Genomic DNA, 15611 nt, shown 5'->3' on the forward strand with positions numbered 1-15611 from the left:
TAAAATTAAAACAAAAACATTGTTGTTCAAATATAAAGAGTTGCACCTTATATTTCCCATTTTAAAAAGATTTGAATTAATCTCCTTTCTTTTTTTTTTTATGCGCCACATAAGTGAAATTTGCACCTTAACATTTTTTTATCTCCTTAAACCCCCTGAACTGGCAAACAAATGTATGCTCTTATTGAATTAAGGCCGAGGGCCACAAACGGCCCCCAGGAAAAACCCTGGACAACCCTGTTTTATGCAGATAAAACCTTTATAACCACACTTATTGGCCAGTGAGTGGCAGCTGTTTTAATTTAAGTCAATTAGCATTAACAGAAAACTCAGTTTCTATAAATAACACTGTTCAAGAATGCTTATTTCATGAATGCATGCCTTTTATTAAGCGCAATGGCAGATTTTAAATGGATATATAACAGCAAACTGCACCTAGGAAACTAGCACGTCTCACTTCTAGCGTTAACCACAGCAAAATTCAAAATTCCCAGCGCTACAAGCTGGGCGGGGTGGGAAAAAAAGAAATCTTCTGGTTGGTTTCCGTTGTGCGACTGTGCGAAGGTTCACTTCCAACGCCCTCCGACCTTCCCCTTCCCGTGGACCTTTTTGCTGCAGAGAGACCAGAGAAGAAGTAAACCAGATCACCAGTGGTCCGTGCACAACACGTGCCATTGACTGACGCTGCGGTTTTTAAAAGGAGAAGTAATTCTGCTGGGTTCTCCGCTCCATGTGGCGATGCAAATTTCGCAGAGGTGTGCTTCCTGTTTGAAAGCAGGAACTAAGCGCTGGGATTTCCTGCAGACAGACGCCGCTCTGAGCTGCGTTTGAATAGTTCAAGCGCTGATGCTCTAACAAAAGCTTTAAAAGCTGCAAAGAAGACTGGACTCACAATTTCTGAGCGTGTTGGATTCTGTTCAGAAGGACGTTGATCTGGGAACAGAATAAAACGTTAAGCGTCACGGGTTTGCTCATTTTTCAGGAAACAAGAGTTCTGTGATCTTAGATGAAGATGTACCTCATATTTCTGCTTCTTCATCTTGTCAGTCAGGTCGAACTTCTCGGACTCCAGCTGGTAGATCCACTCCCACATCTCCTTGGCTCTCTCCCTGAAACACGTCAGGTTCATTTTAAAGTTCTTCCCATAACAGCCCAGGCTCGGTCAAACAGAACCCCCCAGAACGGATCGCTCCTCTCACCTCAGGCCGTCCTCCTTCAGGCTCTCAATGCCCAGCGGCTTGCGTCTCTCCGCCAGAGTCTTTTTCTTGATCTCCCTCGCCGTTTGTCTCTTGCCTCTTCTTTGCTCTTCCTGCAGGAAACACATGCTTTACTCCCACCTGTGATGCAAACCAAACCAAACCAACATCCTCCAAGTATCCGAGACCGTTCAGACCCATCAACGCTACGGTTAACTGCAGAGCACGGTGGTGGCAGCATCATGCTGAGGGCCTGAAAATCCATGGAACAGAAAGGGACGGAGGACTGCCTCCGGATTATTTAAATTCATCACAAATTAACACCTGGATGGTTGAAGCATGGACACGAATGGGTGCTCCAGGAGGTCAACGGGCCCAAAAACTTTAGGCCTTCCCCGTGGTGTGAAAAAAAAGTGTTTTCTCTGCAACAAGATTTCTGTTCACATACCAGTGAAGGTGTGTGGATACTTTTAAACCCGTTTTTTTTTTTTTGTTTGTGATATAAATTCTACGATTTGCACCCAGTTCTCACAACAGTTGGGAAATCATTTTACAAATGCATCTTCAAAGGCCCTGAATTCTTTTTATATTATGTTGATGTTCCCGCCCGTACAATAGGACGCTTTATTCTCTGAAAAAATAGTCTATGGACTCTGTACCACATCCGTGGTTTTAAAAATACTCACCTGTACACTGTGAATCACACACTGTCTATTTCCCCTGCATTGCTTACATTGTTTACATTTCAACTGTATACATAAATTACTGCTGCAACGTATCCTGAAATTTACTGTGCTTTTCTTTTCAAGCTGTATGCAAACGAAATTTCGTTCTGTACGCACAAAATGACAAATAAAGTTGTCTAAGTCTAAGTCTATAGTTTCCCAGCTGCCCGCTGACCTTTGCCAGGAAACCTCCAAAATGAGCCCCCATGTTGGACAGGACCTTCTTCTTCTTGGCCTCATCGTCCGCCCTCTTCCTCGCCTCCTCGTCCTCTTTCCTCTGTCTCTCTTCCTGAAAGGAGCCATTCTCAGATGTGCCCAAAACGAAAAAGGATTTTTTTGTGTTGAATAGGCGATATGTTTGATTTTGTAACAGTTTACTGCGATCCGCGTCTGCCTGTCACGCTCCTTTTCGGCCCTTACGCGCTGCTGCTCGGCTCTCTCTGCTCTCCTTCTCTCCTGCATTGACAAACGAATAAAACAAATAACCCAAAGAGTCAGAACAGTCCTGCAGCCTGAGGAGGGGTGGGGGAAAAAAAACACATTACAATTCGGTCTTTGAGTCCAATCAGCTCCTCTTCCTCCTTCTTCCTCTGCTCAAAGTGAACATCGATGAGGGTCTGCAGCTCCAGGAGGTCCTTCTCCATCCTTTTCCTGTGGATGTCCTGACAGCAGAGACCCAGCGGGTCACTTACGCCCGTTTTGATTGCAATCGTTGGGATCATGATTGAGGGAACATACGTCAAAGTCGACCCTCTCTCCTTCAGGGATTTTTGGCGCCGCGAGCTGCGTCACCACTGGCCTGAGCAAACATGACATCACAACATGTTAGATTGGTTTAATTGAGCCGGCGGGGTCGTTAGTGGGTGAAAACGTGACGGTGTTCGCTCTGTTCTTACTTGTATCTGGGCCTTTCTCCTTCGACGTGGAACAGCAGCAGGTGAGAAAAGCGGTTAAAAGTGATGCAAGTTTAACAAAATGAATCTAAGCATGGAGCTGCCACATTATTAGATTTACAGCGAAGACGGCGCCAGGCTCACCTCCCTCTCCCTGCTCCTCATCATCATCTGCAGAGAAACACAGCGGCAGTGAGGCAGAGGCGAGAGAAGACATTTAAACGGAAACACTGAGTTAAGGAGTTCATTTTCTCACCCTCCTGATGGCCTCTGAACACAAATAAAAGAGAAATAACGATCAGACATGGCTTTAAATACGAGCCTCAGGTGATAGAAATGTCGGATGTGATTGGCTCACCCGTGTTCTTCTGGAAAAGACATGGTGCTGCTGGAGAGAAAAGCACAAAAGTCACGTTAAACGTTGCTGCAAGAAGGAGAAAAACCAAAATGCATTGTTGCCTCGTCAGGATTTCAGTGCTGCTGGTTTCTTCGTGCAAAATAAGATCACTGCTGGACGGCCGGGTCCAACTTCCAGCTGCCTGAAGGTCCAACGTTCAAGTGTTCAAACTATTATTCTGAAATGTAATCGTCACAGTGTCAAGGAGGTGTAGCTACATCTTAAATATGTCACAATATTGGAGCCGCGCCTTAAAAAAATCATCCACCAACTTAAACGGGTTGAACCGACGATGAGCCCAGACCTAACTGCAAGTTAGTTACAAAGTGGTTTCACTGCAAAAAGGAAACTAAAAGGAAGTAAAACATCTCTTGAAATGATTTGAGCAGGCAAGTTTAAATGATTTACCAATGGAATAAGATTTTTGCACTTAAATAGGAACAACTCACCTCCATCTTCTTATTTCCAGTGCTGGATATCTAATTATCTTATTTTAGGGGTCGATGTATTGATTGCATCAGCAGATCATCTTATTTACCTGCTCAAATCAAGGACAAATACACAAATTTCAATAAAATTGCGCTTGCTTTTGGTTCCCTTTTTGCAGGGTATTGAGCTGAAAAGCTGTGAGTCTGAGGCTGACCCAGCTACACCTGTTCTGTATGTGTGAAGAAACCAAAAGATTTTACCCAAATTATTCAGCTTAAATGGCAATTTAATCAAATTTCATATGTCAACTTTTATATTCAGAGAAGGTAAAAACAATGTTTTTAAATTCTAGCAAACAGGAATAACTTCACTGCAAATAGGAAACTACAACGAAAAGATTTTATCTTGAAATTTGAGTAGGCAAGATTAAATGATCTGCTAATGGTTAAGATTTTTGCACTTAAAATGGAAACAACTCATTTCCATCATCTTATTTCCAGTGCAAAATATCTAATGATCTTATTATAGGGATCAAAATACTCATTGCATTGGCAGATAATCTTATTTAGCTGCTCAAATCAAGCACAAATGCACTCATTTCAAGAAATCGTTGCCTACTGACATTGTTTACATTTCGATTGTTTACTATAAATCACTGCTGCACCTTATCCTGTAATTTACTGCAATTTACTGTAATTTTTCAAGCTGTATGCAAACGAAATTTCGTTCTGTACGCACTCTGTGCATACAAAATGACAAATAAAGTTGTCTAAGTCTAAGTTACTTTTAGCTCCCTTGTTGCAGTGCAGCTGACCTAAAACAGGAAAGGTTTAGTCTGATTTACCGCGAGGAGAAACAGAGTTTGCAGACATCTGGGTTTATACGTACGTTTCTCCTGCTGCCGTCGATGGAAGAAGGGACAAAAACACAGAGGTCGTTTGCAGCTGACTGGCTGTAAAGCGCAGAATGTGGAGGGATGAGAGGACAGAGCAGCCGCCCTGCAGGGGAAGACCCAGAGACCAGCTGTCCTTTAATTTGATTTGGAAGAAAGAATCTGGGATGGAGACACTAAGCATTTTGGCTGCTTGCTATTTATACCCAGAGCCTCCATTGTTTTTTTTCCCCCTACTTGCTGTCCGGTTTAAACTTAATCTTTAACTCAATGCAGTCTAGGCTATAAACGGTCACATCTGAGCTGGTTAAACTAGAAAAGACAACCGTCCACTGACGCCGTCTGTCTTTTCTGAGACCAAGCAGCCTCCCTACAGCCTTCACTGTCAGATTTCCCGCTAAGATCTTGGAGCACGTGGGTGACAGAGGGCCGATGGAGGATTTGGAGAGGAATTCGTGACTCTGTGGCTTCGCTGGAGGCTAAACTGGCAGAAAGAGTCATGGACGCCACGGACAGACGGACAGAGGGCAAGGGCGGCAGAAATAAACGTGTTAGTCTGACGCTCACGTTGAATTTCAGAGCCAAACACTTTGATCAACTTTCCCTTCAGCAACAAAGGAGCCAAGCCTTTGGTCTACAATGGTTTGCTAATGCGCCTTAACCGAATAAAGGGTTTTAGACCCTTTAAGGCAAGGCAAGGCAAATTTATTTGTATAGCACATTTCAGTACAAAGTGCTTTACACGATTAAAATATAGGAAAATAAAAGCAAATTGGAATAAAACGTAGAAACAAAATAGAACATGGGAGAATAGAAACTAAAAGCAAATATTAAAAACGGTCGGACTACAAAGTTGAACTAATGATGTTTCAGTAACATAGTTTAACTAGAACAGTTAAAGATAATCCTAAATAAATGTGTTTTTAATCTTGATTTAAAAGAACTCAGGCTTTCAGCACTTTTCCAGTTTTCTGGGAGTTTGTTCCAGATCAGTGGAGCAAAGGAACTAAATGCTGCTTCTCCATGTCTGGTTCTGGTTCTGGTTCTGGTTCTGCAGAGCAGGCTGGAGCCAGAAGACCTGAGTGGTCTGGAGGGTTGATGCCCTGATAACAAGTCTGTGATGGATTTAGGTGCTAATTCAGGGATTTATAGACTAACAGAAGGATTTTAAAGTCTATTCTCTGAGATCCAGGGAGCCATGGAAGGACTTTAGAACCGGGTCCATGTTCTCTACGTTCTTAGTCTTAGTGGAAGGACTTCAGAACCGGGTCCATGTTCTCTACGTTCTTAGTCTTAGTGGAAGGTCTTCAGAACCGGGTCCATGTTCTCTACGTTCTTAGTCTTAGTGGAAGGACTTCAGAACCGGGTCCATGTTCTCTACGTTCTTAGTCTTAGTGGAAGGACTTCAGAACCGGGTCCATGTTCTCTATGTTCTTAGTCTTAGTGAGGACTTCAGAACCGGGTCCATGTTCTCTACGTTCTTAGTCTTAGTGGAAGGACTTCAGAACCGGGTCCATGTTCTCTACGTTCTTAGTCTTAGTGAGGACGTGGGCAGCAGGTTCTGGATCAGCTTCAGCGTTCTGATCCACTTTTTAGGCAGACCTGTGAAAACACCGTTGCAGTGATCAGTTCTACTAAATATAAACATGGATTAGTTTTTCCAGATCCTGCTGAGACATCAGTCCTTTAATCCTGGAAATGTTCTTCAGGTTCTAGAAGGTCCACTTTGTCTTTAGATGGAGGTTCAGGTCTGAGTTATTTTTTAGTCTGAAATAGTCAAAACTGACAAATGTATCTATCGGTTAAACAGGCGTAGTTTAAATATCCTAAAAAGTCTACTATCCTTGAAAAAAATGGCATTTCTTGTTCGTCTGATCCACCGCTATAACAAAAAGCAGTTTTTGACTTGAAAGTTGCATTTAAATTAATAAAATTGAAACTGTTTCCGCCAATAGGGAAAAAAATCAGCACTTATGTTAATGTTAGTAAAAAATTAAAGTAGCAAAAACACAAATTTTAAAACAATCTGATCTGGTCTGTGTCTAAATGAGGAAAATAAGAGCTTTTTTTTCCTCCAATGGGCTGTAAATTAAAGCACGTTGGCTGGAGATGGACCAAGTCAGAAGATGATTAAAGAGCATACCTGGACATTAACGGATGTTCAGATGAGGAGAGCGAGAAGCAACATGGCCTTATAAACACGACCCCCTGTGGATGACGCTGGGACCATCCCACTTCTCCCAGTAATCAGCCAAACGATGGGATCCAGCTGACAGCCGGCTTCAGGGACCAGACAACTGTCTGTCCGCCAGAAACCATCACTGCAAGCGTTTGTAAATCCAACCCTTAATTTGGAAAATATTGGACAGAGCCTGGAGGCATGAGGTGAAGTCAGCCAGGAGGGACGATGAGGGGAGGCTTTGTCGCTGACCTCACTGCTGCAAACGGAGATGAAGACAGCTGGCTGGAGACAAATAACATCTGAGGAGGACGCTGGGAGGAGATCCGCAGGAAGGACTTTGGAGAAATCCAGGAGTGTTGAGTTGAGAAGCATCTCAGAACATCATTTTGTAGCAAAGACAAGTTTTACTACTTCTGATCAGGACAAAATAATTGTTTCAAGAGTCCGTAAAGTCCAGGACTCACTTCTCCGTGCTTGTTCTGTCGTCTATAAACATTTTGACATCAGTCTTTTTTTTTAAAAAAGACAAAAGTTAAGGAGGACCAATATAAGAAGTTAAAAGTTTATTTTATTAATAGATCCAGGAGACTTCCGTTTTTTAAATCCCAGCTGTCCAACATGACAGCTGGGATATTCAGATCAATCATGGCTTTCTGGCTGAATTGTTTTTCCTTATAAAGGTTGAGGATTATGGCTTAAAGGTAATGAAAGCCACAAATTCAGTGTTTCAAAAAAACTGGAAGTACAAAATTAGAATATCATGAAAAAGTAGATTTTTTTTCCAGTACTGTTACGACCCCAACTCGTTTAGGGGGAAGGGGAATTAACATTTAGAGCCAACACAAAAGAGAGTATGATAAAATTTAACAATTTATTGTTAAGTTGGCTATAGGAACAAAAATGATGGAAACATTGACATAATTAACTAAAGTGAAAATGAAAGCTGATCTATTGCTAGTTTGGGGAATTCCTTTGACTGCAACATAACATTTGATTTCCATTAGAAACGGTCAATTTGTGTCTGTATTTATGAAGCTTTTCTCTTCAGTGCTTAAAATGTTATTTATTGCATCATATTTCAGTTTAATACAAACTGTCTTATTTTTCTAACAATAACAGAAAAAAAGCACATCACCAGTGCAGCAATTTTGAACATTCATCTGCTTAACATTAGGCTGTATTTTTTATTTATTTTACATTTAGAAATACCGTAATTCCATTCAAAAAGGGAAACTCGTATATTTATTACACACAGACTGATATATTTTGAGTGTTTGTTTCTTTTAAATTTGATTATTATAACTGAGAACTAATGAAAACCCAAAATTCGTTATCTCAGAAAATTAGAATATTACTTAAGACCAAAACAAAATAAGGGATTTCCAGAAATGTTGGCCGATTTAATAGTATGAACATGAAAAGTCTGAGCATGTGCAGCTCTCAGTACTTAGCCGGTTCTCCTTTTCCTGGATCACTGCAGCCATGCGGCGTGGCATGGAGTCCATCAGTCTGTGGCGCTGCTCAGGTGTGATGAGAGCCCAGGTTGCTCTGATGGCAAGGCAAGGCAAGGCAAGGCAAATTTATTTATATAGCACAATTCAGTACAAAGACAATGCAAAGTGCTTTACATGATTAAAATATAGCAAAATAAAACAGAATAAAAGCAAGTAGGAATAAAATATAGATAGAAAATAGAACAAAAAAGTGGTGATTCAGTTAACTAGGACAGTTGAAGGCAATTTTAAACAAATGTGTTTTTAATCTTGATTTAAAGGAACTAAGGTTTTCCACATCTTTACAGTTTTCTGGAAGTTTGTTCCAGATAATTGGAGCATAGGAACTAAATGCTGCTTCTCCATGTTTGGTTCTGGTTCTAGGTATGCTGATGGTGGCCTTAAGCTCTTCTGCATCGTCAGATCTGGCGTATCTCATCTTCCTCTTCACAATACTCCATAGATTATCTGTGGGGTTAAGGTCAGGAGAGTGTACTGGCCCTTTAAGAACAGGGACACCTTGGTCCTTAGACCAGGTCCTGGGAGCTTTGGTGCTGTGTGCAGGTGCCAAGTCCTGTTAGAAATGAAATCTGCATCTCCATAAAGTTGGTCAGCAGGAAGTATGAAGGGCTCTAAAACCACAGTAGACCAACACCAGCAGGTGACACGGCACCTGAACCGTCACCGACTGTGGAAACTTTCCACTGGAACTGAAGCAACGTGGATTCTGTGCCTCTCCTCCTCCAGACTCTGGGACCTTAATTTCCAAAGGAAACAAATTTACTTCCATCAGAGAACAGAACTGTGGACCACTCAGCAGCATCCAGTACTTTCTGTCTTTAGCGATACGTTTCTGATGCCGTCTCTTGTTCCAGAGTGGATTCTGGAAGTTCTGGAAGCTCTGATCCAGCTGCAGTCCACTCTCTGTGAATCTCCCCACATTTCTGAGTGGGTTTGGTTTTAAATCCTCTCCAGGGTGCGGTCATCCCTGTTGCTTGGACACTTGATTCTACCGCATCTTTTCCTTCGTCTCTATTAATGTTGACACAGAGCTCTGTGAACAGCCAGCCTCTTCATCAATGACCTTTCGTCCTCGTCTTCTGGACAACTGTCCAGTCAGCAGTCTTCTCCATGATTGTGTCGCCAACAGAACTAGACTGAGAGACCATTTAAAGGACTTTGCAGGTGTTAATTAGTTGATCAGAGTGTGGCACCAGGTGTCTTCAGTATTGGAGCTTTTTCACAATATTCAAATTTTCTGAGAGACTGAATTTGGGGTTTTCATTAGTTGTCAGATATAATCATCATTATTCAAAGAAATAAACACTTGAAATATATCAGTCTGTGTGTAATGCATGAATATAACAAACAAATTTCCTTTTTTCACCTGTACACACCGACTGACCTCAAGAGAAATAAGGCTACACTGCAAAAATCGATCTAAAAATAAGTAGAATGTTCTTAAAATGAGTGTATTTGTCCTTGATTTGAGCAGGTAAATAAGATGATCTGCCAATGGAATGAGTATTTTAACCCCTAAAATAAGACAATTCGACATACTGCACTTGAAATAAGATGATGGAGATGAGTTGTTCCTATTTTAAGTGCTTATTCCATTGGCAAATCATCTTATTTACCTGCTCAAATCAAGGACAAATACACTTATTTTAAGAACATTTAACTTAGTTTTAGTTCAGTTTTTGCAGTGTATGTTTTGTGAACTAATGTCTTCAGACGACCCCTAAAAACCAAAGTTTTAAGCCCCTGTACTCTGACACACGGCCGTCTGGCCTTTTAATTACAAACCAGGGGTCAGTGTGAAGCACCTTAACGAGCCTCTTGATTAACGTCATGGACCGGCCAGCTGAAGCCCCGGATACATTTTGTGACATTTTTTTAATAATCTGTGCAGAGCTCCCAATGCGTGAAAAGAAAAATTATTTAATCACACTTTTAAAAACGCCAACGTCCTGCCGTCCACCTCAGCATTGAAACTTTTGCAGCGCCTCGTTATCTCTGCTGTAGAAACGCATCCCCACAGCATCACGCTTCCTCTACCGTGTTTCACACAGTGTTAAACATCATGAATGCAAATTCAAACAAATAAAATCCGGCAAGCTTTATTTTCTTAAGAATGTTTTAATATTCCCTTATAATGTTGCATTAAAAAGCCTTACAATAGCAATAATAAAATAATAAGACAGTGTTTTTTGTCAGGGAGAAAACAAAGAGTGGTGAGTAGCAGGAGCCTGCGTCACTGGCGACACATTTACCGTCTGATGGACATCTGACCAGCAGCGCTGCTGACTCAAGTCACAGCGGACCCAGAAATATACCTTTGCATTGTTCTGGCACTAATTTAACACAAAATGTAAAAAGACAAAAATAGAACAGCAGTGAATGTGGAATACACGTATAACCCACCTGGCTCTCACCACAGCCTCACAATCCTGTACTGTATATATATTTATATGTTTATATATATAAAAAAAGCTGATTTTCAAACAGGAGTCACAGACTCCTGCGCTTTTCAAAGTTCAGACGGTAGAAAAAAATGAAATCACCTCAACGGCTCCACACCTTTTCCCCCCTTATCCATCTTTTAAAAAACAGGCAGAATTTCCTACGGCAGCCTCATCAAAGCAGAGAAGCTCAGTGGTTTAATTTTACGCGACGAAAACCCGCTACTGGAAGAAGAAACAATGATTCCCTGCAGTTGAGTGACATCACGATTTTCTATCCCAACGCTGGAGGGGTTTGGAGAAACATACTGGCCTTTTTTTTCTATATATATATAATGACCAAACATCACAATAAGAAATGATTATAGAGCTTCATTGTTGCCTCACTGGTAAGACTAACTTCTCTGGACCTTTTCTTTCTCCTCTCACACACAGTTATAGCTGCATCAATAAAATCCTCTTCATAGTCGTCATCGTCCAAAGAAACTAAACTAAAGTAAAATTGCTCCCTCAGCGTGAGAAGAACAAACCTGCCTTCCCTCACTTCTCCGTCTAAGGTCGGGTTTCCCTCGGCATCCTTTCCTCAGATCAAGCCTCTACTTCTCCTTCTTGACCTCGCCTCTGCTCTCCTCCTTCCTGTTGGGCTCCTTGGACAGAGGATCCAGCAGATGCAGCAGGTCGTGCAAAGCCGCCCTGATCTGATCGCCGAAGCGATGGGCGTCCTGAAAAAAGATTTCCATGAGAAAGAAGAGACGAACACTGAATGCTTTCCTGTGATTAGAGTTCTTTGCAAAAAAAAAAAAAAAAAATATTCATACCCCTTGATTTTGTTCAAATTTTGTGAAGCTAGAATCAGAAAATCGGATTAATGTGATTTTATGCGACGGAGTAACACAAAGTTGTGTGTAACTTTAAAACAGTTGGAAACAGACACATCCAGCCATGTGAGTCAATACTTAGTGGAACCAGTAGGTGTCTCTACCAGACATTTTTTCACCCATTGTTTTTGTAAGATTGCTGCGACCTTAAGTTTTCAGGTCTTACCACGGAATATAGTTGAATTTGGGTCTGGGCTTTGACTAGGCCATTATAACATGAGTGTTCTTTGAGCCTCTGGCTGAATGTTTTGGGTCTAAAGTAGGGCTGGGCGATAAATCGATTAATTCGAATTTACAATTCTTTAAGATTTAATTTTTGGAAAATCTGGATTTTATTTTGCCGATACACTCATTGGGTTTCCATGAAGAGAACAGCATGTGATGCTGAATATATGTTTAGGCAAATATATTGCCAAAATATTGTTAAGTGGAAACTTTTTTTTTTTACCATAATGTGAGGTACTTCATTTACTTTTTTTTTTAACTTAGTTTGAAGTTCACAAGTGCAGTGAAGCCTGTTCTTAGCTCAATGTGTAATACCACTAGCAGCAAATGTTTTGTTATATTTTCATTGTTTATAATGGCACGGCTGCCATCTTGTTTTACAAGCATGTTTCACAGCTTGTTTTTAGTTGCACTTTGAATTCAGGTCAACTCCCTGACGAAATGCTTGACATAAAAAGCAAGGTTTTAAAAATAATTTCTTTAATTTCTTTTTATGAAACAAAAAGGAGGAAAAAATGATAAATCGGATTTGGTATGATAAAATCGGAGATTTATTTTTTAATCCATAATCCAGCCCTAATCTAAAGTCTCTTTCAGCCTCTAACTGGAGTCCTCCACTTCCATAAAAGCCAGATCTTTATATTTGCTGTACATTAATGATTTAATAGATGTTTGCACATAAGCTGGGAATCTCTGCAGTTCCTCCAGAGTTGCTGTGGCTGCTTCTTTGATCAACGCTCTGCATGCTTGTCGGTTTAGATGGACAGTGAAGTTTTTGGTAGGATTTGAGTTTGACTTTCCATCCTCCTGCCGGCTTTATACTGAAATCTGTTTTCTCATTAGGTGACAATTAGTTGCGCTGAAAGAAAAAAAAGGGGGCTGAATGCTAAAGCATGCCACACTTTTCAGATTATTTTTTTTTTCTGTAAAAACATTTAAAACAATGTGTGCTTTCCCTCCTCGTCACAATGTTGCACCACAGTCACGTAAAATCCTCAATGGAAGTTTGTAGCTATAACATTACTAAATGTTAGAAAGTTAGAGCTGTGCAAACACTTTTGCGTAAATGAAAATTACTGCTTTATTAAAAATAAATAAATAAATCGATTATATGCTGAACTCACAGTTTCAGAACAGGAGTGTTTACAGGAGATGTGGAAATTGATCATGTTCTCGGCTAAAAACATGTAAGACACTCCGTAACCGTCGTCAGCCACCTGAAACGAGAGGCAGGAAGATCAACGGCGTTCAGCAGCATTTCTCTTATACATTCTTCTTCTTCTTCTTCTTATTATTATTATTATTAATGGCATAATCAGCTAAATCAGCGGCGTAGAAACAGTGAAGCAGGACAGAAAATACTTGACCTGGACTCTCTCTGTGGGAATAAAGGCTGAAGCGGAAACTAAAACGACCCTAAAAACCAGGAAGCTGTGAAATCACACGTGTTTTACTGTTAGATTTTATGCCTTTAAGGACACCACTGACCGGTCCAAAGCCGCCTCCACAGGAGACGTACTCTGGGTGGTTGGCCAGGTCAAACAGCTCCGCCTGCTGGACGGGGGTCTGGCTTGTGGACAGTCTCCACGGCTCGGACAGCACCTGAAACGCACACAAACCCAACGTTCAGCTGCGTCCTGCTGGGCTCCAGCGCAGAACCAGGCGTAAAAAAAAAAAAAAAAAAAGGCAAGAGCAGAGAGAGAACAGAGACCTCCTTCAAGAAGGGAGAATCCACTCCGAGGTATTTGGAAACCACGTAGAGGCAGAAGAGGTGCCGGTCGATCCCGGCTCCGGTCATGGCCATTCGGTACAGCTGCTGGTGTTTATCCGAGGCGGCGCGGAACAAACGCCGGCACACGTCTGCCGGCTGATCACGTGTTTGTTTAAAAAAAAAAAGAAGAGAAATTGATTGATTCAGACTGCAGGTCTGCTGGTGGTTCCTAGAGTCTCTAAAAGTAGAATGGGAGGCAGATCCTTTAGCTATCAGGCTCCTCTCCTGTGGAACCAACTCCCAGTTTTGGTCCGTGAGGCAGACACCCCGTCTACTTTTAAGACTAATCTTAAAACTTTCCTTTTTGACAAAGCTTATAGTTAGAGTGGCTCATGTTACCCTGAGCTACCTCTATAGTTATGCTGCTATAGGCTTAGGCTGCTGGAGGACATCAGGGTCTATTTTTCTCACTCTGCTGAGTTCTACTGTTCTTCAGTTTTGCATTGTATTACATTGGAATGACTGTTGTCATTTCAGCTTTTAACTTTTTGCTCTCTCTCTTTTTCTTCATAGTAGGTACACCTGGTCTGGCGTTCTGTTAACTGTGACATCATCCAGAGAAGACGGCTCACCCGCTACTACCATCTAATGTAGAACAGATTACTAGATCAATGTGTGCTTCTGTGCTTTTTGTCTCTCTTGTTGTGTCTCTGTTCTGTCTTCTGTAACCCCAGTCTGTCGAGGCAGATGACCGTTCATACTGAGCCCGGTTCTGCCGGAGGTTTTCCTTCCCGTTAATGGGGAGTTTTTCTTCCCACTGTCGCTTCATGCTTGCTCAGTATGAGGGATTGCTGCAAAGCCATGTACAATGCAGATGACTCTCCCTGTGGCTCTACGGTTCCCCAGGAGTGAATGCTGCTTGTCGGGACTTTGATGCAATCAACTGGTTTCCTTATATAGGACATTTTTGACCAATCTGTATAATCTGACCCAATCTGTATAATATGATTGAACTTGACTTTGTAAAGTGCCTTGAGATGACATGTTTCATGATTTGGCGCTATATAAATAAAATTTAATTGAATTGAATTGATTTGCATGGAAATTACACATTAGAAGGTTTATTTTGAACATGGCCTTCACCTCTCCGCCTTGGAGCGCTCGGACGAAGGCACTGCTCTCGTTGGAGCAGGAGCGGACCGTCTCCGTCCTGCCCTCCCTGAACAAGCGGGTCATGGAAGCTTCGTAGGTCAAACAGAACGTCCCTCGATCCTGGAGCCGAAAATAGAAAAAAATCTGAACATGCATTTTCAGCATTTACTCGCTCACGGAATCAGTTTGTGTCACACAGATCGAACCGATTCAGACGATCGGCTTATTAGAAGGGAGAAGACTTTTCCAAGTCAACCCAGACCTGTGAGAAAAAGTTAAATTATACATTAACTGTTATTGAAAAGCCAGATTAAGCTTCACTGTAAGACCTGTAGAATCAAGAAATCTCTTGAACAGAACCCGTCTGACAGCAGGAAGTAGGCTCAAAAAGCAACACAGCAATCACCGACCTAAAGAAAACAAAGACACCGACATCTTTCAGTCTGGAAACTGTGGAAAAAAACAACATTTCTAAATCTTTAGGACTCCAGAGAACCGTCATCCACACATGGAGAACACGTCGGTGAGCTTGGCCTGGCCGTAAAACTCAGCGGTAGTGGTGAGAACGTCTGCACTGCAAAAACAGAACTTAAAATAAGTAAAATGTTCTTAAAATTAGTATGTTTGTCCTTGATTTGAGCAGGTAAATAAGATGATTTGCCAATGGAATAAGATTTTTGCACTTAAAATAGGAACAATTCATCTCCATCTTATTTCAAGTGCAGGATGTCTAATTATCTTATTTTAGGGGTCAAAATACTCACTCCATTGGCAAATAATCTTATTTACCTGCTCAAATCAAGGATAAATACACTAACTTTAAGAACATTTTACTTATTTTTAGATCCGTTTTTGCAGTGTGGGGACACTTTGCTGCTTCTGGGCCTGACATGAATTCTGTTTTTCATCTTTTAACGTTCATTTAAAAAGGAAAAAAAAACTCCCCAACGATCCACCAAGTGACTTTCAAAGGAGT

The 15611-nt window shown here is 41.3% G+C and overlaps 2 protein-coding genes across 6 annotated transcripts in view; both read right to left on the reverse strand.

Annotated features, from left to right (window-relative positions):
• Window positions 1-149: 149 nt before the first annotated feature.
• LOC105926652 (troponin T, slow skeletal muscle) lies at window positions 150-4860 on the reverse strand. The gene is made up of 13 exons (XM_012863046.3): window positions 4529-4860; window positions 3173-3202; window positions 3071-3084; window positions 2959-2985; window positions 2818-2836; window positions 2660-2720; window positions 2467-2583; window positions 2300-2377; window positions 2097-2210; window positions 1200-1309; window positions 1019-1109; window positions 893-933; window positions 150-612 (listed from the first exon to the last, which is right to left on the reverse strand). The coding sequence occupies exons 1-13, from the start codon at window positions 4714-4716 to the stop codon at window positions 567-569; spliced, it is 936 nt and encodes a 311-aa protein (XP_012718500.3). The 5' UTR covers window positions 4717-4860; the 3' UTR covers window positions 150-566.
• Window positions 4861-10326: 5466 nt separating this feature from the next.
• LOC105926699 (carnitine O-palmitoyltransferase 1, liver isoform) overlaps window positions 10327-15611 on the reverse strand; it is a 30187-nt gene continuing 24902 nt past the window's right edge. For 3 of the 5 annotated variants that reach the window (XM_036141732.1, XM_036141731.1, XM_036141733.1), the window contains 5 exons: window positions 14627-14755; window positions 13484-13639; window positions 13261-13374; window positions 12897-12989; window positions 10327-11391 (listed from right to left, as the gene is read on the reverse strand). In XM_036141732.1, the coding sequence (XP_035997625.1) occupies window positions 11266-11391; window positions 12897-12989; window positions 13261-13374; window positions 13484-13639; window positions 14627-14755 (618 nt within the window). In that variant the 3' untranslated portion in view covers window positions 10327-11265. The remainder of the gene's footprint in view (window positions 11392-12896; window positions 12990-13260; window positions 13375-13483; window positions 13640-14626; window positions 14756-15611) is intronic. The other 2 variants (XM_036141729.1, XM_036141730.1) reach the window with 1 other exon arrangement.

The sequence above is a fragment of the Fundulus heteroclitus genome, chromosome 10, assembly GCF_011125445.2.
Source record: "Fundulus heteroclitus isolate FHET01 chromosome 10, MU-UCD_Fhet_4.1, whole genome shotgun sequence".
Lineage (NCBI taxonomy): Eukaryota > Metazoa > Chordata > Actinopteri > Cyprinodontiformes > Fundulidae > Fundulus > Fundulus heteroclitus.